This window comes from Thamnophis sirtalis, unplaced genomic scaffold (assembly GCF_051295495.1).
Source record: "Thamnophis sirtalis isolate CommonGarterSnake01/CBP01778 unplaced genomic scaffold, rThaSir2_p1.2 scaffold_2, whole genome shotgun sequence".
Classification (NCBI taxonomy): domain Eukaryota; kingdom Metazoa; phylum Chordata; class Lepidosauria; order Squamata; family Natricidae; genus Thamnophis; species Thamnophis sirtalis.
Window position 1 is genome coordinate 63,790,778 of NW_028261382.1, and position 27,041 is coordinate 63,817,818.

At 41.6% G+C, this 27,041-nt stretch overlaps 1 protein-coding gene across 2 annotated transcripts; it reads left to right on the forward strand.

Annotated features, from left to right (window-relative positions):
• Nucleotides 1–1,162: 1,162 nt before the first annotated feature.
• On the forward strand, nucleotides 1,163–26,709 carry STX2 (syntaxin 2). Of its 2 annotated transcripts, XM_087705797.1 has the most exons (11): nucleotides 1,163–1,341; nucleotides 5,663–5,737; nucleotides 10,528–10,627; nucleotides 14,268–14,342; nucleotides 16,335–16,408; nucleotides 18,447–18,555; nucleotides 18,704–18,777; nucleotides 19,768–19,905; nucleotides 23,341–23,451; nucleotides 24,573–24,700; nucleotides 26,097–26,709. In XM_087705797.1, exons 1-10 carry the CDS (start codon nucleotides 1,312–1,314, stop codon nucleotides 24,654–24,656), a joined length of 870 nt encoding a protein of 289 aa, XP_087561923.1. In that variant the 5' UTR covers nucleotides 1,163–1,311; the 3' UTR covers nucleotides 24,657–24,700; nucleotides 26,097–26,709. The 2 variants fall into 2 exon arrangements, with proteins under 2 accessions (XP_087561923.1, XP_087561924.1); XM_087705798.1 differs by lacking the exon at nucleotides 24,573–24,700 and having other exon boundaries at nucleotides 1,164–1,341.
• Nucleotides 26,710–27,041: the final 332 nt, after the last annotated feature.

Here is a 27,041-nt window from a genome sequence, read left to right on the forward strand (position 1 = left end):
GGATTTTTCGAAATGACAATCAGAGCATTAGTATTTCTTATATTATTATTAACATGGTCTGATGCTAAGCAGTTAGACTTTCTACTCCCCCTCCCCAGCTGAAAAGAACACTGTTCCAACAGCCACTTGGGCGTAGGTGTGGCCAGCGTGTGACTCATCCAACCTATGGGCTGGGATGAGGATCACTGGGGCAAGCCTGAGGGAGAGAAGGGAAGAGGAGAGGCTGATCATAACTACTCATTAATGTTCAAGCTTTAACTGTCAATTTATCAAGCCTGATCACGTAATTCCATAGCGAAGCACAGGTATCCAATCATTGAATAAAAAGATAAAAAAGAAAGTTTTTTAAAAGTGCAAAGGGTGGAGAAGTGCTCAAACAAATCACACACCTAGGTCATAACATGAATATTTTTATTTATTCAGTTTTTATGCCACCTATCTCATTGATACAAGCACTCTGGATATCTTACAATATGATAAAAATAAAGTAAAAAGTCCTACAAGATTATTAAAATAGGGGGAATTAAATAGATAGAAAAGCTAAAAAAAACAATACAATGGGCATTAAATGTTTTTTTAAGATTTGAAATGTTAGGTTTTTTTTTTTAAAAAAGCATCTCTAATATTCTAATAAGGATTTTAATGTGGTCCCTAGCCACCCCTCCTGGCCTGGACTAAATAACCAATTTGCATAGCTCCGCCTTTCTAGTGTAGGCGGCCACGCCCCATCCGTTAGTCCCTGTACATCTCTCTAGCATTTCACAACGATCTTTATATGAGCTCCTTCGTCTGGATAGAACACCTATTTGCATAGCCTCGCCCTTTCTTTAACGCCACAGCCCCGCCCTTGGTCCCTGTTGTAATATTCCACATAAGGATCTTCATACGAGGTCCCTCGCCCCTCCCCTCTTCACTTGGACTACACGCCATATTTGCATAGCTCCGCCTTTCCTCTATAAGCGGTCACACCCCCTCTCTTGCTTCCTCAGTGATATTCTTAATACGAGTTCTGTCGGCCCGGCCTTTTCGGCTTGGACCAGACTTCTACATTTGCATAACTCCTCCCTTCCTTTGTAAGCGGCCACACCCCTCCCTCGCTCCCCTCTGCCCGCTTCGGCTTTCTAACGGGAGGCGACGCCTGCGCCTGCGCACTGGGCGGCGGACGGGCAGTGGTTGCCCTGGCATCGGCGAGCGGGGAGGCGGCGACCGCGCTGTGCCGCCGCTGGAGCCTCCCGGAGCCGGGGACCGCCTGAGGTGGGCAAGGAGCAGCAGAAACACCCGGGGAGAACCGGCTGGAGGAGCCCCGCCAGGATGAGGGACCGTCTGGCCGAGCTGGCATCGGTGAGAGACTGAGGAGGAGGAGGCAGCGGCGGAGGGAGGGTGACCCTTAGGCAGGAACAGCCCCCTCCGGGAGGGGGGGAGGCCAATTAAAGGATGCACGACAGCATCCTTGCCTCCTGCTGCAACCTGGCGCCCGTTGCAAAGAAGGTGGGCGACGTCTTCCCGGGGGATGGAGAACACAGGACGATGTGGAAGCTGGTGGCATGCCTTTTAGAAAAAGAGCCGCTTTCTACAATCCCATCCTCCTTATTTTATTTATAAATTAAATTTATATATGCCCCCCCCATCCCTGGGTGGCATTACATTACCTAGCCCAGGGGTGTTTTTGTGCCAATGAAGCTTTCTGAATTTTTTTACATTTGTCTCCCAAAGGCTTTCGTCACCCCGAGGGCGGCCAGCTCAGAACAGCCTTTTGTTGAAACCAAATCAAATACTCAAATAATAATATTTTTTTTTAAAAAAACAGCTGGGCAAGCAAACGCACCCATTCAAGGTTGAGGAATTTTGTGAGAGATGTGTTTCCTACCAGCTGGCAATCTAGCCTTATTAACCCTTTTCCTTAAAAAAAAAAAGCCTAATTTTATTTTATTTTTTTGCATGAAGTGGCTGCCTTTTTTTTTTCTGGAAGCATTGTCTTTTGCTCATTTGCTTTATTTTAAAAGGGAGCAAAGCAAAGTTGCCTAATAAAAATGCGAGCGTTTTGTGTCGCGGTACCAGGCAATCTACCGTTTCAGCAAAAAAAGTTTGTGTAAAATGAACCGGTGTTTTGAAAACATTGCAAATTTGTTTTGCTACTCGCTGGGAAGATACAAAGAATCAGGGTGAACAAACAACTCAGAACAAAAACACCGAAGCCTTCTCCCTCCTTTGTTAGCTGTGTTAGACTGATGGAAATTAGCAGTTTTAAAACCTTGGGTGTGATAGAGTTTGGGCAGCCATGTGGGTCGGTGTTATTTTAAAGAAAGCATCTTGCATCAATCGTGCACAGTTATTGGTCCATGCCTGTATTTAATATGTCTAATTAATACTTTAATTGCAATTTCAATCTTCTGACCTGCTTTGAGTTCTCTTGAAGAGAAGGATAGATTGTGCCTTTAAAAAAATATTTATTTAAAGCTATACCTGCCATATAGAGGCATGTATCTACAGGTAGTCCTTGGGTTATGAGCACAATGGAGCCCAGGATTATGAATGTATTTTATTTTCCGTATGTACATTGAAAGCCTATGCACCAAAAACAAATTCCTTGTGTCTCCAATCACACTTGGCCAATAAAGAATTCTATTCTATTCTTATTCTATTCTTATTCTATTCTTATTCTTATTCCTGTTCCATTCCTGTTCTGTTCTATTCTATCTGATTCTATTCTTATTCTATTTTAAGGTGACCTTTGCCCCATTTTACAACCTTTCTTGCCACAGTTATTAAGTGAATTGCTGTTAAGTGAGTCATGCGGTTGTTAAGTGAACCTGGCTTCCCCACTAAATTTGCTGGTCAGAAGGTCGCAAAAGTGGATCACCTGACGCCCCCCCCCCCAGACATCACAACCATCAGAAATATGAATCAGTTGCCAAGCGTCCAAATTTTGATCCCTTGTCCATGGGGATGCTTCCACAGTCGTAAGTGTGAAAAACGTTCACTTTTCCAGTGCTGTTGTAACTTTGAACGGTCACTAAACGAATTGCTGTAAGTTGAGCACTACCCTAGAGTGTACGTTTGTGCATACGTCTGAATGCCTGTATCTGTACGTGATACAGCCACGTTTTCTGCGTAATGGTTTTTTTTTTTTTTTGAGGTTTTTGACACCCTTTTTCTCTTATTATCATCATAATTGAGTACTGAATTTTTCGGACTATACCGGTGTATAAGACGCACCAAGATTTCGAACAGGTAAGTAAGAAAAAAAAGTTTTTGTCCTCCCCGGCCCCCAGGAGCACCCTGCAGGCTTCAGCAGGGCTGGAGGAAGGCAAAAATGGGGGCATTTTTCCCAAACTCCCGCCCTGCTGAAGCCTGCAGAGGGCTCCTTGGGGCCAGGGAGGACAAAAACATCCCTGTTTTGGTGGAAAACGGACAGTTTTTCTCAAAAATGGGATGGGGCGGGGCTTCTGGGGGACAAAAATGGCTGTATTCAGTGTATAAGACGCACCAACATTTCCATGCTCTTGTAGCGGGGGCGTGGGGGAAGGTGCGTCTTATACTCCGAAAAATACGGTAGGTTTTTCAGGAGTAGGGCGTCCATTTTTTGTAGTAGTAGTGCCTTCCTCATTGATTTCACTGCTACTAACAGCACCATGCGATTAATTCAGAGGTTTCTGCAGTAGTATTTCTGCCACCTAATTGTTTGAAGGATTTGGTCTGCCAGTGGGTGCCTTTTTGAGATCAGTTTCTGGCTGGGAAAAGTTTAACCCGATCCCAGTTTTTCATCTTAATTTGTTTTCCTAGAAAGGGAAGAAAGCTCAGTACTGCCTCTCCATTATTGTTGAGCAATAAGGCATTTCAAAGAATCCAGAGCCGGGCAAGCATATAAATTAAATAATAATTTTTTCCTTTGAACTGAAAATATAAATAAAAATAAATAAAGGTAAAATAGAGGAGGAAAAGGAAGAAAAAAGAGAAATATATAGGGTAGAGGGGGGGGAGAAAAGAAGGGGCATTGATTTCCAACTCTTTTCGGTGTAGTAACATAAGGTTTAACAGATTTAAAAGATTAACAGAGTTGGAAGGGACCTTGTAGATCATCTAGTCCAACCCCCTTTCCCAAGCAGGAGACCCTACACCATTTCTGACAAATGGCAGTCCGGTCTCTTCTTGAAAGCCTCCAGTGATGAAGCCCCCACAACGTCCAAAGGCAATAACATGAAACCTCAACTTTTTAACTTTTACGTAAGCAAAAGACCTCTCTGCAGAAATATGGGCTATCCAGAAAGAGCGTAATATTAAAATTATTGTTTTAACTTTTTACGCGTGATAGGCGGCTTGTGGTTCTGTTGGAATGTTTACATTGCTTTCCTTTTGTGCTGTCCAAGGTAATTTGCAAGAACAATACCATCAGTATTCCTCTGGCTACTTTTTTTTTTTTTTGGTATCGTCACAACTGGATATTTGTGTGTGTCTGTGCGCTTGTGATATGTTTTTCCTTCCTCTCATTCTTATCTCTTCCTGAGGCAACAAAGAAGCTTTAAAAGGAAAAGGAAGGTGTTTAGAACTAAAGAGCCTTTTTGCTTAACCTCAGCAACTTTCAACGCAGGAAAATGGGTTGTTATATTTGATTCCACAATGCTTTCAACAATGAACACACCTTGAGCTGCATTCAACGTTCAGAATTTCACCGCGAGCTGCTCGCACTTGCTTTTAGAAGAACAATATGTAAGAAAAATACGAAAAACCTTTCTGTGTTTTTACTTGGAAGACAATTTGCTTCTCATCCAAGAAGCTTCTCCAGTTCTGATTGAAAGTGAAGAAGAACTGAAGAAGCTTCTTGGATGAGAAGCGAAACGTCTTCAAGGAAAAACAAAATCCACTTGCCTTTTGACAAAGTAAATTTGGGACAACCATGACCTGGATGACTGAGAATCTCCATAGCAGATTCACTTTCTCGGGTCATTGGGAAAGATGGGAGGTCTTGTTGGAATTTAGATCAGATTTTTCTTCTAATTGATGTTCTCCTAAAGCAATCGTGACCAGCTGAAAGTGAAATTCTGAAGAAGGTGTGTAATTGTGAAAGCATCCCACCGATTTTAGTGAGTTTTGTCTCCCAGTGCAGGCATAAGTCAGGTTGAACTTTTAGCGAAATAGCTAGGAAAGATTTCTTTAATTGGTGGGGGAAAAGGCTTAATTTATTCTCCAAGGATCACATAGGAAAGTTTTTGGTGCACAAATATTTCCGTTGTGTGCCTGTTTCTGGCTTGAAAAGCTTCTCCTTTGTCTTATGAATGAGTCATAAAAGAATGAGAAGACGCAGAAGGCACAGCCGATTCATGAATGGCATTTTTTGTCACCCATCTTTTAACAGCAGGAAAAGGCATCAATTATAATTTTATTAGGGAAACAAGCAGTCAGTGGAAAGGAGAAAAAGGTTGGGTTGACCAGAGCTTCCGATCTTTACTAGTCTAACTTGTGTTACAAGCCATCGCCATGAATCATTAATCAGAATAGAGCTGGAAGGGACCTTGAAGGTCTTCTAGTCCGACCCCCTGATCAAGCAGGAGACCATTTCAGATAGACGGCAGTCCAGTTTTTGAGCTCGGTTTTACCTAATCTTGTACTTGTAGCTTTTGAAAAAAGGATTACTCACACGGAGAAATATTTCTGCTTCTTTTAGCGCACTCAAAACGAAGATGGAGAAGCAACAGTTGTCGTTGAAAGCGACCATTACATGGAAGACTTTTTCCTACAGGTAAAAATCTACAAAGTTGCCAGAAGCAGCTTTCTTAATGCAGGGAGTCCTCGACTTACGGCCACAATTGAGCCCCACCTTTTTGTTGCTAAGCAAGACGGTTATCCAATGAGTCCCAGTCCATCCGTCCCCATTTGACAATGTTTCTCGCCCCGGTTGTTAAGCGAACCACTGCAGATGTTAAGCGAGTGACACGGTTGCAAAGTGAACCTGGCTTCCCATTTTAACTTTGCTTGTCAGAAGGTCGCAAAAAGGGATCACTGCAACCGTCATAAATATGAACCAGTTGCCAAGCATCCAAATTTTAATCACCCGACTGTGGGGATCCTCCAATGGTTGTTAAGTGTGAAAAACAGTCCTAAGTTGTTGTTTTTTCAGTACAGTTGTAACTTTTTTTTTCACCATTTTTTTTATTTTTTATTCTCTTACATACCATTGTAAGTGTACATTCACATAATTGTGATTCTTTACTTTTGTCATTCTTATACATTTTTTATTTCATTTAATAGGTTATAATATACAGTTTGGGTTGCTTTATTTACTATCCCTTCCACCTGTTGTAACACCACCTTATTTTTCTTATTTTTCTCCCTCCCTCCCTTCTCTACTTCTTTCCTTCCTCCTCTCCTTCCCCTTCCTTCTTCCCTTACCTCTCCGCTACTCCTACTCTTCCCCTTCCTACCCTCTCTCCTTCTCTTTCTCTCCCTTCCACCCTCCTCTCCTTACCTCTTTCTTCCTTCCCTCCTCTTCATCTCGTTCTCTCCTCCTCTCTCCCTTTCTTTTTCTGTTGCTATAGGCTTCTTTTAAATCTCAGTTAATGTTTTCTTCGGATGGTATTTGCGCAAACCCAAATATAGTTTAGTATCATTTCTTATTCCCTTTCCTTCACTAATCTATCCTATGTTTTTTCCCATCCTTTATGTCTCACTCTTGAATATATACTTAAATATTTAATATTTTCTTTTCTGTTGTAACTTTGAATGATCACTAAATGGAAATTGAGGACTTCCTTTACTCTTTTTGTGGGCTAGCTGGCATCCAAAATGTTTGGTTGTTTCAGAGTGTGTAATGTTTCTCAAGAAAATAGGAAAAATACAGGTAGTCTTCAACTTAACAAGCACATTTGAGTCCAGAATGTATATTGCTAAGTGAGACACTTGTTAAGTGAGTTTTGCCCCATTCTACGACTTTTCTTATCTTACCTAGCTAAGTGAGACATTGGTTAAGCGAGTCACTGCAGTTCTTAAATGAGTGACATAGTTCTTAAGTTAATCTGGTTTTCCCCAGTGACTTTGCTTGTCAGAAGAGGGATCGTGTGACTCCGGGATGCTGCTACCATCATAAATGTGAGTCAGTAGTCAAGCATCCAAATGCAAATCACCTGACCATGGGGATGTGTTGTGGCCCGCCAGCAGCCAACAGAGCTGGCAGCAAATTCGGACAGTGAGGAGGCTGGGGAAGAACATGGGCCAGTCCTAGAGTCTGGGGAAGGCTCTGATGAGGGCTCTGTGTCGGAGGCAGAAAGAGGGCCAGGGCCATCTGACACTTATCAGCTGCCTTTGGAATCAGACAGCAGTGAGGCAGAGGAACAGGTGGAGCCTGTTCCCACTGTGCACATGCATAGAGCTGCCAGAAGAAAAGAACAGCTCAGAAATCAGGGTCAACTTGGGAGTAAAGCCACAGGAGGACGATGAATGACCCCTCCCAGAGGAAATTAAAGAGGAGTGAAAGGGGAGGGGAGTTTGCAGGAAACAATCTGTTGGTTTTAGGAGTGTGAAGATCTGTCCGTGAATCTCTGAGACTCTGTGCTCAGTCTTTCCTTGCACAGCACCTCATTTGGAAAACATTTACATGACAGCTTTCCAAGATAGATAAGGTCTGTGGTCATAAATATTTCTTTGAAGGACTGTTTGCCAGGCCTTTCTGAATGTGAATGAGAGGAATTCACAATCGTTTAATTAAAGGGCTTTTGTCGGGACCAGGACTCTGCCTCGTGCTTTTTTGGTGAAGCCTAGGTCAGACCAAGATGCTGCAAGTGCAAAAAATGCTCCTAAGTCCCCTTTTTCAGTGCCGTTGTAACTTAGAATGGTCACTAAATGAACTGCTGTAAGTCAAGGACTACCTGTAATGGATTTGCCCTGAGACAAATAGCAGTGCAGACTCTCAAGCAGCAGAAACTACATTCAGGTGTGTTTGGCAGATTCCCCTGAGTTTTGTAATCCCTCGTGGGTGCCAGACAAGGGTCACACGTGGCTTCCAACGCTTTAGGGACTGTCCCCAATGTCTAGGGAGCTTCTCCGTCATCCAGGTCGTGGTTGTCCCAAAGGTGCTTTTCCAAGAGGCAGCTGAACTTTCTGGTTTTTCTTTGAAGATGTTTTCACTTATCATCCAAGAAGCTTCTTCAGCTCTTCAGAGGAAAACCAGGAAGTCCAGTTGCCTCTTGAAAAAGCACTTTTGGGACATGTGCAGAAGCAAGGAAATATTGGGCAAAGATAAGAGTATGGCTAAAGAAAATGTTACAACAAGAAATAGAATTTAGACCAGAGATATTTTTACTAGGTATTATCCCAGAGAAATTCAAGAAAGAGGATACTTATTTGATTATACATATAACTATAGCAGCGAGAATTGTATTTGCCCAATTAAATAAGCTACCAACAGATGAAGAGATAATAAAAAAGATATTAGATTGTGTAGAGATGAAAATAAAGGATAAAGGGGAATCGGAATACTTCATGGGGAAGATTTTATGATTGGCTAGGAAGGAAACTAGAAAAGAAAGTAGGAATAAGATATAGAATCCAGAAGATGCACTGTTAAATGGAAAGGGGGTGGGGGGTGGGAAGAGAAGGGGAAAACAGAAAAAATATTAAATATATAAGTATATATCTAAGAGTGAGACATAAAGAGGGGGAAATATAGTTAGGATAGATTAGTGAAGGTAAGGGAATAAGAAATAATATCCAAATTATATTTGGGTTTGTGGAAATACCATCCCAAGGAAACATAAACTGACTTTTGAAATATACACTGACAATAATTGAAAAAGAAAGGGAGGGAGGAGGAGAGAAAGAAAGGAAGATGGGGGAAAGAAGAAAGAGGTAAGAAGAGGAGGAAGGAAGGGAGAGAAGGAAAGAGGGTAGAAAGAGGAAGAGTAGGGGAGAGGTAAGGGAAGAAGAAAGGGGAAGGAGAGGAGGAAGGAAGGGAGAGAAAGAGAAGGAGAGAGGGTAGGAAGGGGAAGAGGAAAAGTAGGAGTAGGGGAGAGGTAAGGGAAGAAGGAAGGAGAAGGAGAGGAGGAAGGAAGGGAGAGAAAGAAGGAGAGAGGGTAGGAAGGGGAAGAGGAAAAGTAGGAGTAGGGGAGAGGTAAGGGAAGAAGGAAGGGGAAGGAGAGGAGGAAGGAAGGGAGAGAAAGAGAAGGAGAGGGTAGGAAAGGGAAGAGGAAGAGTAGGAGTAGGGAAGAGGTAAGGGGAGAAGGAAGGGGAAGGAGAGGAGGAAGGAAGGAAGTAGAGAAGGGAGGGAGGGAGAAAAGAAAGGGAAAATGAGGTCATGTTAAAACAGACGGATGAGATGGTAAACAAAGCAACCCAAATTGTATATTATAACCTATTAATTGAAATAATAAATGTATAAGAACGAAAAATGTAAAGAAGAATAACAATTATGTGAATGTATACTTAAAATGGTATGTAAGAGAATAAAAAATAAAAAAAAATTCTAAAAAAAATAAAAGCACCTCTGAGACGACTGTCCCCAATGTTTATCTACCCCCAAGAAATTGCTCCGCTCGGTGACAGGGTTACACTCCAACTTTTCTCCACTTTACTACAGAATCTTGTTTGTTACGGGCTAGTCCTTGACCTGCGACCACAATCGAGCCACAAAGTTCTGTATCCCAAAGGTGCTTTTTCAAGAGGCAACTGGACTTCCTTGTTTTTTTTTCTTTTGAAGACTTTTCACTTCTCATCCAAGAAGCTTCTTCAACTTTGACAGGGTGGTGGGGAATGGAAAGATTTATACTCCTTGCAGACAGCTGGTCATTTGCATCCTTTTAGAGGGTCCTTGAGGCCACTTGGAGGTTTATCTGTGTCCTCAGGGTCACCTGAGTGGTGCAAATGGTTCCTGTAGTCTGCAATTTTTCCTCTGGAAATCCGTTCCTCCTCCCACACTATTCAAAGGTTGTTCCTCCCAAATTGCATAGCTAAAAGTCTGTAGAGATTCTCAGCCCTCCAGGTCATGGTTGTCCCAAAGATGCTTTTTCAGAGGCAACTGGACTTTCTTGTTTTTTTCTTTTCTTTTGAAGACGTTTTGATTCTCATCCAAGAAGCTTCTTCAGCTCTGACTGGATGGTAGGGTATGGAAGGATTTATACTCCTTGCAGACATCTGGGCAATTGCATCCTTTTAGAGGGTTGTTGAAGCACAAATGACTCTCTAAAAGCAAATGACCAACTGTCTGCAAGGAATATAAATCCTTCTATTCCCCCATTGACTTTGCTTAGCAGTGTCGTCGTAAATAGGAACCAGTTGCCAAACATCTGAAGTTTGATCAGGTGACTCTGGGATTTTGCAAGGGTTGTAAGTATGAAAAAAAACTTTCCTAAGTCTCTTTTTTCAGGGCTGTTGTAACTTTGAATGGTCACTAAATGGACTGTTGCAAGTCAAGAACTGTTTGCATTTATGATTGATTGATTGAGTCAGCTTGGATGCCACCTATCCTCTACAGTAGAGTGCTAACCATCTTGTCAATTTAAACCTGCTTCCTATTGATGTCTTTTTCCTGCTCTTCCAAAGGTCGAGGAAGTTAGGAAATATATCTCCAAAATCTCAGATGTTGTAGAAGAAGTGAGGAAGAAACACAGCGTTATTCTCTCGGCCACACATCCAAAAGATAGTAAGTTTTTTTCATCTCTGTGCAACTGTTTAAATATGATGGCTGAGGTTACAAAATTACAGAATAACAGAGTTGGCAGGGACCTCAGAGGTCTTCTAGTCCAACCCTTTACAATTCTAGACAAATGGCTGTCCAATCTCTTCTTAAAAAGTTCCAGTTTTTTTTAATAAAAAAAAACACATTTTAAAAACATCTACTTGCATGGAAAGTCACAGTGATGGCTTATGGCATCTATTAGAGCTAGCATCTTTTTTTTTTAAAGAATTCATCACAATTTATAATGTCATAAAGATAAAGGTTCCCCTCGCACATATATGCTAGTCATTCACAACTCTAGGGAGCGGTGCTCATCTCCATTTCAAAGCTGAAGTGCCAACGCTGTCCGAAGAGTTCTCCATGGTCATGTGGCTAGCATGACTAAATGCTGAAGGCGCACGGAACGCTGTTCCCTTCCCACCAAAGGTGGTCCCTATTTTTCTACATGCATTTTTTTACCTGATTTCGGCAGAAGCTGGGACAAGTAACGGGAGCTCACTCCGTTACGCAGCGCTAGAGATTCGAACCGCCGACCTGCCAACCTTTCTGAGGACTCAATTCTATTGGCTTTGTAGTCCTGTTTATTTCTTGTCAATTCCTAGTCCTGCTAACTGGCCATTCATACAAATTCATATGCTGGCGTAGAAATCCAGAGGATATCCCATTGGCGGGGGGAAAATAACTGCAAAGAATGATGTGAAAAACAGCAAAACCACAATTTAGCAGATCACGATGCAATGGGCAGCAAAGGCAACAGGTGAAATTTGTGTTGTGTTGACATAGAGTCACTATGAATGATGTGAAATGACCAGTGGATAACATACTGTGAACAGATAATTGGGCTCTTAATTAGGCTATTAAATTGAGACTTTACTCTGTGTGTGTGTGTGTGTGTGTGTGTGTGTGTGTGTGTGTGTGTGTGTATTGGGGGGGGGTTGTCTCCGATGAGTGTATGGTCAAAGACTCAATTCCCCAAAAATCAAAATTATGAGCTATTTCTACACTATTCCACTCAAATACTTAATAGATGGAACACAAGAATTGTGTTCCATTAAAATCTCTAAGCCTTACTTCCAAGAAAATAGTTCTTCACTTTGGGAAGAATTAAAACACGGTATACCAAGACCGCATCCCATTATCGTCAGCTTTTAAAAATCCACTTGTTTTCTCTAGCACTTATAATTGTGGACTAATTTTAGCTCCCTGCTCTTGGATTCATGTATAAAATGAGCTAAATATAGTATACAGAGGTCTCCAGTGCCATGCCAGCCGTGCTTGGTACGGCTGTTTGACTGAGGGTTGCGAAGGGACAAACAAAATGGATGTTTGTGGTTCTTTTAAGTGTAATAGCACTGCTGTTGTTCTCCTGTATAATGAATTGAAATTATAATTACCGCATGCAAAGCGTCATAAATATTGAAGGACTGTATAGAGATTTCAAGTTCAAATACTTTATATATGCACCCTAAGAACAAAGGAGGGAAGTCAGCACTGGGAATCTGCTGGATTCATTTAATGGCTCAGCAGAGGACTCTATAACATTGGGAATATTTTATTTATCCATTTATTTGTATTTCTGCCTTTCTTATGTTTACAAATAAATTAAGGTGGTGAATACATCCTCCTCCTCTTATTTTCCTCATCACAACAATCCTGTGAGGTGGGTTGAGCTAAGAGAGAGAGAGAGGGACTGGGCCAAAGTCACCCAGCTGGCTTTCATGCCTTAGGCAGGACTAGAACTTACCATCTCCTGGTGATTGGCCCAAAATCATCCAGCTGGCTTTCATGTCTAAGGTGAGACTAGAACTAACTGTCTCCTGGTAATTGGTCCAAAGTAACTCAGTCATTTTGCATGCCTATGGTGGGACTAAAACTCACAATCTCCTGGTGATTGGCCCAAAGCCATCCACCCGGCTTTCATGCCTAAGGTGGGACTAGAACTAACTGTCTCCTGGGGATTGGTCCAAAGTCATCCAGCTGGCTTTCATGTCTAAGGCAGGACTAGAACTCACCGCCTCCTGGTGATTGGTCCAAAGTAACCCAGACAGCTTTCATGCCTATGGTGGGACTAGAACTCACAGTCTCCTTGTGATTGACCCAAAGCCATCCACCCTGCTTTCATGCCTAAGGCGGGACTAGAACTAACTGTCTCCTGGTGATTGGTCCAAAGTCATCCAGCTGGCTTTCATACCTAAGGCGGGATTAGAACTCACAGTCTCCTGGTGATTGGCGCAAAGTAACCCATGCAGCTTTCATGCCTAAGGTGGGACTAGAATTCACAGTCTCCTAGTTGATTGGTCCAAAGCTACCCAGTCATCTTGCATGCCTATGGTGGAACTAGAACTCACAATTTCCTGGTGATTGACCCAATTCATCCATCTGGCTTTCATGCCTCAGGCAGGACTAGAACTCACAATCTCCTGGTGGTTGGTCCAAAATCACCCAGCTGGCTTCTGTGTCTAAGGTAAGACTAGAACTCACGGTCTCCCGTTTTCTAGCCTGTTGCCTTAACCACTAGACCAAACTGGCTTTCTAATCATCAGTCAAAGAGTAAAAATTAAAAAAAAGTTTGCAGTTGTGCTTCAAGATATGTAATACATAGAGTTATCCTTGCCTGTAAATTCTTGCTGTTGGTCAACTGATCGATGGCTGGACGAGAGAGGATGCTTCTTGTGAATTCCAGTCGAAGAGTGCTGGGAGATAAAGCTGAATTCTTTTGGACAGGAAAAAGGAAACAGATTTCCGTGAGTTGCAAGAGCTGGTGGGTGGAAATCCTTCTTCTGATTTGTTTGTATTGGTGCCGAGAGCTCCAGAAGGAGCTTTATTATGAAAATCCAGGTAGGATTTCGAGCATCTTACAGGGGCAGCATCTAAAATGAATTGATTGATCAGGGTGCAACCTTGATAACCCTTTTCAACTTCAGAACTTCAGAGTCTTTGTCCTTCAATAGCAGAAGAGAAAAAGCAATCAGAACTGAAGTTGAGACATGGGACAGAATTTAGGGCAGGGTCATCATTTGCTCTTCACCCATGGAAAACATGTATAGGGGAAGGACAGACAGAGCCTGGTGGAGGAGTCAAGGGAGTCATCAGCCTAGAGTTGTTACATTCCCACCAATGCTTTAAGTCCATCCCTTCTTAAATTTCTTTGAGATATTTTAGCGCCAATTTCATGCTGACCAGATTTTTGTGTGGACTCTTGACTCCCTGATGTTGTCCATCCTAGTTCAGAGATTCCCTCATTTGAGGATCCTGTACGGGAACATCATTGAGTGGTGTGGTTGGCCTAGAGGTGGAGCTCTTGTCTCACAATCAGGAGACTGAGTTCAATCCTAGTTAGAGGCAGATATTTCTCTCTCTGAGCACAATGAGAATATATATGCTGAACAAAAACTCTGCATTGACGACAAGAAGGGCATCTGGCCAGTCAGCTCCATTCAGTTGCCTAGACTCCACCCCTGCAAGGGATTATGGGGTTGTTAAAAGAGGACGATGATGGGAACATCATTGTGTATTCAGTAGGAGGCGGACAATGTTTGTTTGGGAAGCATTTTCTATCATACTGAGCCCTTAAGCAGAATTTCCATTTCTCCTTTTGTTATAGAAACGAAGGAAGAACTCGAAGAATTGAACAAAGAAATCAGAAAAACAGCCAATATCATCCGTGCTAAACTGAAGTGTAAGTATACCCTAACAGTGAGCAAATAATAAAAGCACCGAAGCAGTGAAACATAACACTGTATAGGCATTTTTACGAACGTGCCAGAAAAAAGTATCTTTGCTACAGGTCGATGTAGATTTTTGTGTGGGCTGCCTTCTATGTGATTTTACAGCATGAAAATTGGGGGGGTGAGGTGGGGAATCTTCACTGTCAGCTACCATATTTTTCGGACTATAAGACGCACCATGATTTTGAAGAAGTAAATTTAAAAAGAAAAGGTTTTTGAACTCTGCAGGCCTCCCAAATGCTCTGCTCACATTTTTTTTTGGAAGGGGGTGGAAGGGCATGCATAGCTTTGGGAGGCATATAGAGTGCTCCTGGGGATGGGGGGGCAGAAAAAACAGCCCATTTTTTGCTCGTTTTTGCTCTCCCCAGCCTCCAGGAGCACTTTGCAAGCCTCCCAAACCCTCTGCACGTCCATTTTTTCAAAGGGGGTGGGGTTTCGGGAGGCCAAAAATGTGTATTCAGTATATAAGACGCACCCAGATTTTCACCCTTTTTTGAGAGGGGGGGAAGCTGTGTCTTATACTTCGAAAAATATGGTATGCTATTGGCTGGCGTTCTCCCATCCCATTTTGTTGAATTTATATTTACCGACAAAGTAATAAAGGGAGACTGGTACAGGTCTATTTCAAGCTATTTAGCTCTTATCAGCTAAGCATACCCTTCAGGGTTTCACACCCAGGCTCCTTGTATATTAGGTAGATGTATTAACCTCTAAGCCACAGGCTCTCCTCGCTTTGTCAGCTATACCAGGGGAAGTATTAAGTGTTTTCCTGTGTGAACAATCTATCAGGGCAACCTGGTCTACCCAAATATGGGACGGAGCACACTGCTTCCGCTTTTGTCCTTCAGCCCCAATCCAGGAGCCATCCCATTATTAACCAAGCCCAACCCTGCTTGTCCTCTAAGCCAGAGGTCAGCAACTGGAGCCGCATGTGGCTCTTTCATCCCTCTGCTGTGGCTCCCTGTCGCTCAAAATATGCATCACAACCACCAATGTGTGACACCCACTGGCATGTGATTTATTGAGGTTTTCAAACCCCAGGAGGCCAACCATGGATAAATCCAAGAAAAGAAAAGTTTCAGAAGAAAACACAATGTTTAATTCAACTGTATAGGCCAGTTTTGTGGCCACTCAGGAAATAGTCAGGCATCGGAAGGGTTATTTAAAGGATTTCAAAAAAATTCTCATGTCTGTGAACCTAGAATTTAATTTTGGATGGATAGAAACAGAATAAAATAGGATGGAATAGAACAGAACAGAACGAGGAGGAAAGAAGGAAGGAGAAAATAGAATAGAATAGGAGGAGGAGGAAAGAAGGAAGGAGAAAATAGAATAGACAAGAACAAGAAATATAGAATAGAATAGAATAGAAATAATGGAAATAGAATAGAATAGGAGGAGGAGGAAAGAAGGAAGGAGAAAATAGAATAAAATAGAATAGGAGGCGGAAAGAAGGAAGGAGAAAATAGAATAGAAAAGAACAAGAAATATAGAATAGAATAGAAATAATAGAAATAGAATAGAATAGGAAATGAAAATAGAATAGAATAGAAATAATGGAAATGGAAATAGAATAGAATAGAAATAATGGAAATAGAATGGAATGGATTGGAAATGGAAATGGAATTAGAATAGAATTAGAATTAGAGTAGAATAGAACAGAACAGAATTCTTTTATTGGCCAAGTGTGATTGGACACACAAGGAATTTGATACCTATGCTCTCAGTGTACATAAAAAGACAAGATATATTCATCAAGAATCATAAGGTACAACACTTAATGATAGTCATAGGGTACAAATAAGCAATCAGGAGACAATATCAATATAAATCATAAGGATACAAGCAATAAAGTAACAGTGATGGATGGATGGATGGATGGATGGATGGATGGATGAGGGGTAATGACTTTCATCTCTGAGACGGTTTTGTCTGTTTCACAGCCATGGAACAAAATTTAGCCCGAGAGGAGAACATTAACCGAACTTCCGCGGATGTCCGGATACGAAAATCACAGGTACACGTAGCAAAGGAAAGTCAGTCTTAGCAAACCACTGTCAAAAGAGGAGAGACCCCTTGCTGGTGGGGAGGGGTATTGTTTAGAAATTCCTTGGGAGAAGAAAGGAAACTCATGACGTGCCTTTTGTTTGGCCCAGTTTCAAAGAGAAGGAGGCAGAAGAGAGTTGCATACTGCATCTTGAGTTTGCTTATCTCCCCAGGAGGAAGGGCGTGGTGAGACGTTTTTGCTTCCTCCTCTTCCGCAGTGTCCAGTGTGACATTGAAAAGAGTGTCAAGGCTCTTGTTAAAAAGCAGACAATAGTCTTTGCTGAATTGTCTAAACAAGCAGCCCTGTTGGATATAGTCTATCATTCTTAGTGTGACCCATTGTTATGGGAAAGACTAAAAACTAAAGCGGCACATGTATAAATGAGATAGGTAATCCTTTGCACTGCTTATTCTTTTCCCTTTTACTAATAAACTGACTACAGGCCACACAGTTTAGGGATTGTACTTTTAGTATAGTTAGACCATGCATAATTGACAGGCTAGATTTTAACATCGATTTTACCTGTTGTTTATTATTCTATTCTAGAATTTTTAATTGTATATTTATTGAGTGTTTTTATTTGTTCTGGTCTATGACAGTAATAAACTGAATTGAATAAAAGATATAGGTAGTAAGTAGGCAGGCAGACAGACAGAGAATAGACTTAGATTTAGAATAGACTTAGAATAACTTTATTGTCACTTTGAATGTACACTAAGCGGCGTACATTAAAATGAAATTTTGTTGCCTACAGCTCTTAAAGGGTCACCACCTCCAATATACACTACATGAAGATGACAATATAAATAAATACAATATTATGCACGTACCCAAATATGTATCCACATACCATATTTTTTGGAGTATAACACCCGAGTATAAGATGCACCAAGATTTTGAAGAGGCAAATTAAAAAAAAAAAGTTTTTGCACTCTGCAGACCTCCCAAAATGCCCTGTTTTTCGTGAAAACAGCCCCGTTTTTTGTCAAAAAAGTGCACGCATAGCCTTTAGGAGTCTTGTAGAGTGCTCCTGGGGGCTCGGGGGGGGGGGAGCAAAAAACAGCCTGTCTTTTGTCAAAAAAAAGGGCATGCATAGCCTTTAAGGAGGCTTATAGAATGTTGCTTTGGGGGGGGGGGCAAAAACAAGCAAAAAGTGGCCCGTTGTTTGCTCATTTTTACCCTCCCCAGCCCCCATGAGCACTCTGGAAGCCTCCTTAAGGCTCTGCAAAGACCCTTTTTGTAAAGGGGGTAGGGTTTCGGGAGGCCAAAAATGCTGTATTCAGTGTATAAGACACACCCAGATTTTCTTTTTTTTGTAGGAAAAAGGTGCGTCTTATACTCCAAAAAATACGGTATATCATATGAGAGAGAAATAACACAGTCTAGTTCAGATGTATACATGTACACGGCGAGAAAAACAAATCTTGCAAGTTTACCAGACAATAAATACGTGTGTAATCTGCATTCCCAAGAAGGGTAAACGACAACTCACCCTGGATATTATGTTAGAGAAAAAGGGTGAAGACAACCCCTCCCTAATAGTATATACTTGATGTAGATAGTTAGAGTACTTTAGTTTGGCAAGATTCTTTCTATGGATTCAGAAACATCAGCTTGGAAGAATTGCCACGTGCTATTCTTGGGTTTGGGGCTTGACTTAAGGTTATATTAACAGAATTTTGCAGGTTTGTATGTCCTCCCTCTCTTTATCTTCATGAACGGGAGGGGGGTGAGGGCTTTGGTCATGTATGAGACACTTTCTCAGATTACATTTCTGCCCTAGACTGAGGTTTCTTTTATCCAACTGTTGTCTTGGTCTTGGCTCTTTCATCTGTTCCTTAAGGCCATTCCTTCTACCCATTCGATCTCTCCTTTCAATAAACTTCTGCAACTTATCAGTCAGTTACTGAAACTGACTTATCAGTTTCAGTAATGTCTGCAAAGGCCTTTGCTACAAAAGAGAACTCTCTAACTTGTGCAAAACTCCTTGGCGTGTTGCCCTTTCTAGCATTCAGTGTTGACCCGGAAGTTTGTGGATGTTATGACAATGTATAACGGAACTCAGACCGTCTTCCGGGAACGCACGAAGGACCAGATACGCCGTCAGTTGGAGATAAGTAAGTGATCTTTCCTTGCTAATTTTCTCCTACCCTGAAGAACCCTCCCCATCTTGCCAATGCGTTATAGCAAAAATATAATGCTAGGGAAAAGGGGGAGGATGACGTACCTTGCAAGAACAGTTTTTCTCTTCTCATTTTTCGCTAGCTGGAAAAACCACCACAGATGAAGAACTGGAAGAAATGTTGGAAAGCGGCAATCTTTCCATTTTCACTTCGGACGTACGTATTTCAAATCTGCGTTTGTTGGGCTGGGTATGGCAAAAAAAAAATTGGTTAAAAATAAAGCAGTGGCTAGAAGGAATGATAAAACAGCAAATAGACCTAAAGCCATAGATGTTCTTGTTGGGTAAGCTACCCGAAAAATATAATAACAGCAGCGATAATTGTGTATGCACAAAATTGGAAAAATGAAAATATACCTACAGAGGAAAACTTAATAAAGAAAATATTAGAATGTGCTGAACTGGATAGATTAACATTGAAAATTAAGGATAAGGAGGAAACAGGATATTTTTAACTTGGGAATTAGTTTATCAATGGTTAGAAAACAGAAGCAGAAGTTAACAATTTAAAATCAAGGAGGATATGTAAATAAAAATGAAGTAAGCATGTAATTAAATAATGAATATTAAATAATTGTGATAAGTAAACATGATTAATAGAGGAGTAATGGTTACAAATGTGACATTTATAAAGTTTGATATTAGTAACTAATTATAGTTAATAATAACATAACTATTATTATTACAACAACAGAGTGTTTAATTAAATAATGTAAAATGTTTACAAGGATAAGTGAAGATCATGGTGAATAGACTTTGAGAATAACGGTTACAATTATTGTGTTATAAAGTTTATTTTCTGTATTTAAAAGCGATTGTACCCAGAGAGTATACTGCCATTGTGATATGGAAATTTTATATATAACAAAGGAAATTGCAAAATAAAAAATAATTTTTAAAAAATCTGCATTTGTTGACTTAAAAGTTTAGTTTAGTTTAGTTTAGTTTAGTTTGCTTTATAAATTAGCCCACGGCTCATATCAAAGTGACTTCAATGCAGATTTGATCTTTTGGGTCCTAAAAGACTTTTGTGGAAAATATAAGCAAATCACATTAAAACCCAAATGTCTACAAGTTCTCTTCTATCAAAAGGAAATTTATAAGTGTACTTATTTTGTGTCTGTTCCTTCCTCCGACATCTCAAAAGATCATTTTGGACACCAAGCTGACCAGAGCAGCCCTCGATGAAATTGAGTCGCGTCATAAAGACATTATAAAACTGGAATCGAGCATACAGGAATTGCACGAAATGTTCATGGACATGGCGATGCTCGTGGAGGTTCAGGTGAGTCTTTGCATCCTCAAGTATAACGTGGATGGTGCTTTGTTAGGTAGAACCATGCTGGAATAATAACTTGTTGTTATAAAATGAGTGGCCTTGCCATGCAGGAAATGGCGTAATAAGATGGTAGAATCCCAATTCTAAGCAAATCGCACCAGCTTAGTAGCTATGGAGATCACATATAAAATAGGATATACTGGCTTGGCACCCTTCCCGGTTCTCTATTCAGTAGGAAAACAATAAGAGCAGGTAATTTTAGAAAAAGACCTTGAATCATGGACACAGTGTGCTCATCACATTTATAACACTTGTGTCATTTGTGAAACATTGGTGCAAAACAATTCTACCTATATCTTATCCTATTGTACTTATCCTTTCTCTCTGTCTCTCATCCATCTATCTATCCTATCTATCTATCCTCCTTCTATCTATCTGTACATCTATCTATCTACCTATCTACCTACCTACCTACCTACCTATCTATCTATCTTACCTATCTCATCTATCGTTCTATCTGTTCTATCATTCTATCTCTATCATACTATCGTTCTATCTGTTGTTCCATCATTCTCTCTCTCTCTCTCCTCTGTCCCTCCCTCTCTCGCTCTATCATCTATTTCTCTCTCTTTGTCTCTCATCTATCGTTCTGTCATTCTACTCTATCTATATCTAATCTCTATATCAATCATCTCTATCGTTCTGTCTGTTCTATCATTCTATCTAACTATATCATTTTATCATTCTATCTGTTGTTCCATCGTTCTCTCTCTCTCTCTCTCCTCTCTCTCTCCTGCAGTTGAGTACTTCTCTCTCTCTCAGATGAGTATGGACAAAATAACCATTATATGTGGCTTGTCAGGGTAAGAATGGGGGGGGGGCTAGAAATTAAAGTCAGTGAGTGTGATTGGTTTGTTTCATTTCCTAGTTTTGCTAAAGCATCTTTTTTTAAAAAAACCCTGTTCTTGATCATTATTGGGTGGTTTTAAATTTTTTTATTTTGGTTCTGTTTATTTGGTAATACCCATTTTGTATTTTCAATGTAAACTATCAAGAGACTTTTTTGGTGCATAAAAGTCAAGTGACTGAATGATGTTTTCTGGGGCAGGTAGGACTTTGTTATAACGCTAAGAGCGATTATTATAAAATTATTTGAGAGGACTTTCCATGAAAATCCAGCCAATCGGGAGAATGAGTGTCACCTTTCTTCTTTGGATTCCCCACCCCCACCCCTTCCATGTGCATTAGGTGGCAATAAATCAGATAAAAATTCCAAATAGTATTTTCCGGTTGAAAAAGATTTCTTAGGGGTGCTCGTGGCTATGGCTTTTTTCTTGGGAAACCATTATATGGGAGTTAAAATCATTTTTGAATTCTCTTCTCTCAGAAAGCTTTCCTCCCAACATTATCTAAATTATCCCGTGCGCTTACGAATATTTTTCATCCTTTAGCACAGAATGAAATTAGTTTCCCTACTGTCACGCTACTAGTCAGAATTTTCATGAGCTGAACCTTTTTTTAAGTTCCTTTCTTGAAAAAGGCATGGAAGTGAATGTTGTAATGAGCTTTTTAAACGTTTTGCTGTTTATTGCTGCCTAATCATATCTGCTGCTGGATAGGACAACAAAAGGTAAACTCTTCTGTAATACATTCATCTTTTTCCCACGCCATTCACCAAATTGCTTCATCAAATCCACATTAATAGCATACACCGGCATTTTAATAGAGGTAGATTTGACTGTGGTTAGTCGAATGGGCTTCATTTTAGCTCCTGCTGTTCTCATCAAGCGGATGGGGAATTTATGTAGACCAGGGTTTTTTCCCCAACCTTGGCAATGTGGAGACGTGTGGACTTCCACTCCCTATTAGAATGTCTGTAGTGAGCAATCTCTACAAAATAAAATACCGTATTTTTTGGAGTATAAGACATACTTTTTCCCACCCTAAAAGAGGGTGAAAATTTTGGTGTGTCTTATACTTCGAATGTAGCTCTTCAGCCTCCGCGTGTCACATTTTATACCTGTTTCAGGCTGTAGGGAATGCCACAGACCATCGCCCCCTCCATGGCTTGCGTTTTTGGCTTCTGCGCCTCGCGTTTCCAGCCTCTGAACCAGTAGTGGGTTTCAAAAAAATTTAGAACCTCTTCTGTAGGTGTGGTCTGCCTTGTGGGAGTGGCTTGCTGACCATGTGACCGGGTAGGAGTGGCTTGCCGGCCATGTGACTGGGTGGGCGTGGCCAACTTCTAAATGTGGTGAAACTCACTTAACAACATTCTTGCTTAGCAACCAAAATGTTGGCTCAGAAAGTCTGGCATTTGAACTACGCAAGTCTCAAAGCTGTCAAGTTACAAGACCCTTGCACCCCTAACCCTTTAGGGGAAAAAAAACCCAGGGGTGTTCAAACTTGGCAGCTTTAAGTCTTGTGGACTTCAACTCCCAGAATTCCTCTCGCTCTTCATCTTGATGATGTGCGGATGGGTGGGGGTAGGGAACTGGAACTGTTTCTAAACGGCACTGCAGATTTGTGGAACCTCTTCTATAGAAGAGGTTAGAACTGGCAGGAACCCACCCCTGCTCTAAATGCTTCCGCTTGAGACCTGTTGAAGGTTGCGGAGATCGCCAGAGCACACTGACACTGGTCGTTGCCTCCGTGCATCGCGCTTTAGGTCTCCGCGCCCCCTATTTTTGGTCTCTGTGCATTGCACTTTTGGGCACCAATCGGCACCAATGTGCTTTGGTGATCCCCTCAACCTTGAATGGGTCTCAAACGGAGGGTTTGGAGACTGAAAATATGAGGGCCAGAGGTCAAAATGGCAACCCGGAACAGCTGCTGCCTTGTCTGGCCGCTTCCGTGCTTTGCCTGCTTTGCTCACAGGAGCTCCCTGCCATGATCAGCTGTGTTTTAGAAGCTGCATTTCAGCCCCAAAGAGGGACATGCGTGTGAAGCGAGCTCACGCGCAAGCTCACAACTGGCGAACTAATGTGCTGAAGCTGACCAGGCTGTTTGCTAAGGACGGTAGCCAGATGAATACCATGGATGCTGGTTGGCAGAGACAGAATTTTCCCCCCTTATTTTCTTTCCAAAAAACTAAGGTGTGTCTTATACTCCGAAAAATACGGTAACGTTCATTTTTGCAATCCAGCTTTCTGTTTTTCCTCTCTTTTATTTTTCCTCCCTCCTGCTTGTTGATGTGATTTCAACAAGCAGGAAAGCTTCTAACGTTTGAATGAATGAATAAAGCCAGCCTAACATTTGCATCTCAGTTTTCTGCGAATGCCCTCATAACCGTCGGTCATCCTTCATGTAATAATCCCATCCTTGATTCCAACGGGGTGTCATCTCCATTCTGGGGTTGTCAAAAGGATTCCAGAAGGTGACATTCATGGCCCATTTCTGCTCTTTGATTGTTTGTTCTGTGTGTTTCTGGCTTTCACCCCGAAGGGCGAAATGGTCAACAGCATCGAGAAGAACGTGATGAACGCCGTGGATTACGTAGAACACGCCAAGGAAGAGACCAAGAAGGCGGTCAAATACCAAAGTAAAGCTCGTAGAGTAAGTTTTTACCATGGAGAAGCCCTGGCCAGTTGTTTCTCAAATGTTTTCTTTTAATATATTGTCTATTGTCTTGCTTACCCACCGCAGTCCTTCCTGTGCCACAATCCTTCCAGCATTTACAGAGACTCCTCGACTTACAACCTCAATGGGGAGCTGAATTTCTGTCTCTTAAGTGTGGCGGTTTGAGTCGTTCCTGACTTTATGACCTTTTGGCCACCATGACTAAGAGAATCCCTACAGCTGTTAAGCGAACCATTCAATCGTTAAGCGAATCCACCTCCTCCCCCCGCCCTCCTCACTGGCTTCGCTTATCGGACGCCAGCCAGGAAAGTCGCAAATAGTGATCACGTGACCTCCCGGGTGTCAGGGTTCCCAAGTAATACACCCATAGTGAACAAAACTCCCAAGGCAGGTAGATTCCTCAAAGAAGAGTTTTATTTGGATATATCATATTGGCACATTTCTGGTGAAAACCGACTCTGAAGGTTCCCACGGGTTTTCACCTAATTGAAAGTAACAGTTTTTCCCCTTCCCCAAACCATCAGTCACATGGTCCAATCAAATTGCCGTCTGGCTGTATGGTGACATCACTCCTCCTTCCTCCGACCAGGTGTGAGAATGTCCTTGATTCTCAAGAGAAAGTATTTTGTTTTGACTACAAAATCCCAGCTATCTCTATTTCCCCCTTCCCCCCTCCCTCCTTATCTCTTCACTCCAGTGTGGCAACGCTGAAGCTCCGAAATGGCTTCGGTCAGGTCAGCTTCAGGGTTGACACCAGGACGATACCACGATCGTAAATACACGCCGGTTGCCAAGTGGCCAAATTTTGATCAGGTGAATGTGGGGATGCATCTACTATCCTAACCGCATGGACCGGTTGCAAGTCTTTCCCCACCCCCACTCCCCAGTGCTGTTGTAACTTTCAGCCATCACTAAATGTAAGTTGAGGGATGCCTACTAATTTTGAGGCCCAGCTGCTGTATCTGAGATCCTCCCTCCTGCCTGTTGAGAATTGACTCCCGTTTCCATTTCAAAAACTCAAAAAAAGAAGAAAAAAAAAGAAAGGAAGGAAAAGAAAACCTTAACGGAAAACAATCCATCTTGTTTTCCTTTGGCAGAAAAAATGGATTATTGTCATTATTGTGCTGGTGCTGTTGGCTCTCCTGGCTCTAATAATTGGCTTGGCCGTTGGGGTGCCATGATGCTTAGATAACTGTCCGTGAGCAACTCTCCCTGCTACCTCTCAGTAAGTACTAATTGACCAGCTGGCCTCGCCTGTTAACCTTTTTCTAAAACTGTAATCTGTGTCTTCTCCCTGCGATGTGGTCTGTATGCTTGCCTTCTTCCCAGCCTGTCTGACAGCAAAGAAAAAGGCAGATTTTGCACAGAGGCGTAGACCTCCAGTGGCTAATGGCCTCTTAAGTATTTTGTTTTGCATGTCTTGTGTGCTAAAACGCATTTGGTTTTGTTCTGCTTTCCTTTCTTTCTTTTTTTCTTTTTTTTTGGAGGCTTGGAAGATGGACGTTTGAGCTTTTACAGAGAGTTTTTTCATCAGTTTATTGAAGAGGACGGGATGAAGGGAGATTGAGGATTAACATCAACTGTCTGTAATCCCCTCCTGATGTAGGCGTGCTTGATTTCAGCAGATCTTTTGGGGCAGAGAGCACTCTTTAGATCAGTTGGCTACCCTGTTCCTCCTTGCTTTGAAATTGCTCACCTCTGTATTGTTATGATGGAAAATGCCAAAATAGAAAGAGTGCAAAGAAGAGCAGTGAAGGTTGATCAGGGGACTGGAGGCCAAAACATAACAAAGAACAGTTGCAGGAACTGGGTAGGTCATTTTAATGAAAAGAAGGACTAGGGATGACATGATAGCAGTCTTTTAATGTCTCAGGGGCTACCACAAAGAAGAGGGGGGCAAATTATTCTCCAAAGCACCAGACAAGAAACTAATGAAGGAGAGAAGCAACCTAGAACCAAAGAGAAATTTCCTGACAGTGAGAACAATTAATCACAACTTGCCTCCAGAAGTTGTGAATGCTCCAACACTGGAAGTTTTTAAAAAGAGGCTGGACAACCACTTGTCTGAAATGGTATAGGGTTTCTTGCCTGAGCAGGGGGTTGGACTAGGGGTCCCTTCCAACTCTATTATTTTGTTAAATTCTGGAGTGGGAGCAGAAAGTTGAGAAAACATTCTGGTGTATCTAGTTTAATTAAAATAAGGACATGGGGAGATATGACAGTAGTGTTCCAGTATTTGAGGGGTTGTCACAAAGAAGAGGGGGTCAACCTATTCTCCAAAGCAGCTGAGGGCAGGACAAGAAGCAATGGATGGAAACCTATCAAGGAGAGAAGCAACCTAGAACTAAGAAGAAAATTCCTGACAGTGAGAACAATTAACCAGTGGAACAGCTTGCCTCCACAAGCTGTGGGTGCTCCATCATTGGATGTTTTTAAGAAGAGACTGGACAACCATTTGTCTGAAACAGTATAGGGTTTGCTGCCTGAGCAGGGGGTTGGACTAGAAGGCCTCCCAAGTCCCTTCCAGCTCTGTTATTTTGTTAATTCACATCTTTGGTTTTTATACATCTGTGCATCACTGTTTGGGGATGAGCTAATCCTAGTTTCCCCTCTCTCTGCAGAAACTGATGTTCATGCTAATTTGTGTCACTCTCTTGATTGTTATCCTTGGGATTATCCTAGCTGCACACTTCTCCTAGCCTTTATTCGGAGGTTGGGAATCTCTAGAAACTCTTCCAAGTTCTCATCAAGATGCCTTTTCTTGCCATCACGAAGATGCTCTGTTTTCCAAGATGGCAAAATTAAGTCGTTGTTTAAGGATCTCGTAGGACTCTTAACGCTTTGATATCTGTAGACCTGAACCAAACATGAAGGAAGCCAGAACAACTCTGATGTGGACTCATTTAAAGGCTGCTCTCTCTCTATATATATGTATGTATAGCATTTGCGCTGATAAATAAATAAAGGGAGACTAGTATAGCTCTATTTCAAGCTATTTAGCTCTCATCAGCTAGCCATACCCTTACTGGGATTTGAACCTGGGCTATTTTTACATGTTAGGCAGTTGTATTAACCTAGAAGACTCCTAGGGTGGAGCTGAAAGGCAAAAGGGAAGCAGTATGCTCCCTCCCATATTTGGCCATACCAGGGGCTTTGACATAACACTTACTTATTTCCTTGGCTCAGCTGATAAGGGAGGAGAGTTTGTGGCTTAGTGGCTAATACAACTGCGTAACATGTAAAAACAGCCCAGGTTCAAATCCCAGTAAGGGGATGGCTAGCTGATGAGAGCTAAATATCTTGAAATAGATCTATACGAGTCTCCCTTTATTTATTTATCAGCACAAATGCAACACTAAAACGGTTTCCTGTCTGGAAATATATAAATAAATAAAATGAGTTGCAAAGCTCCCAGGACATCAGTGTTACCAGTTGGAAATGGGTAGATTCATCACCCAGAAAACAGAGGTCTTGACATTTGTCTTGTTTGAAACTAAAGCAGCCATAAATGCAATTGCTTGTAGTCCTAAACGCTATGTTTCAGAGGTATGTTTCACAATAATTGC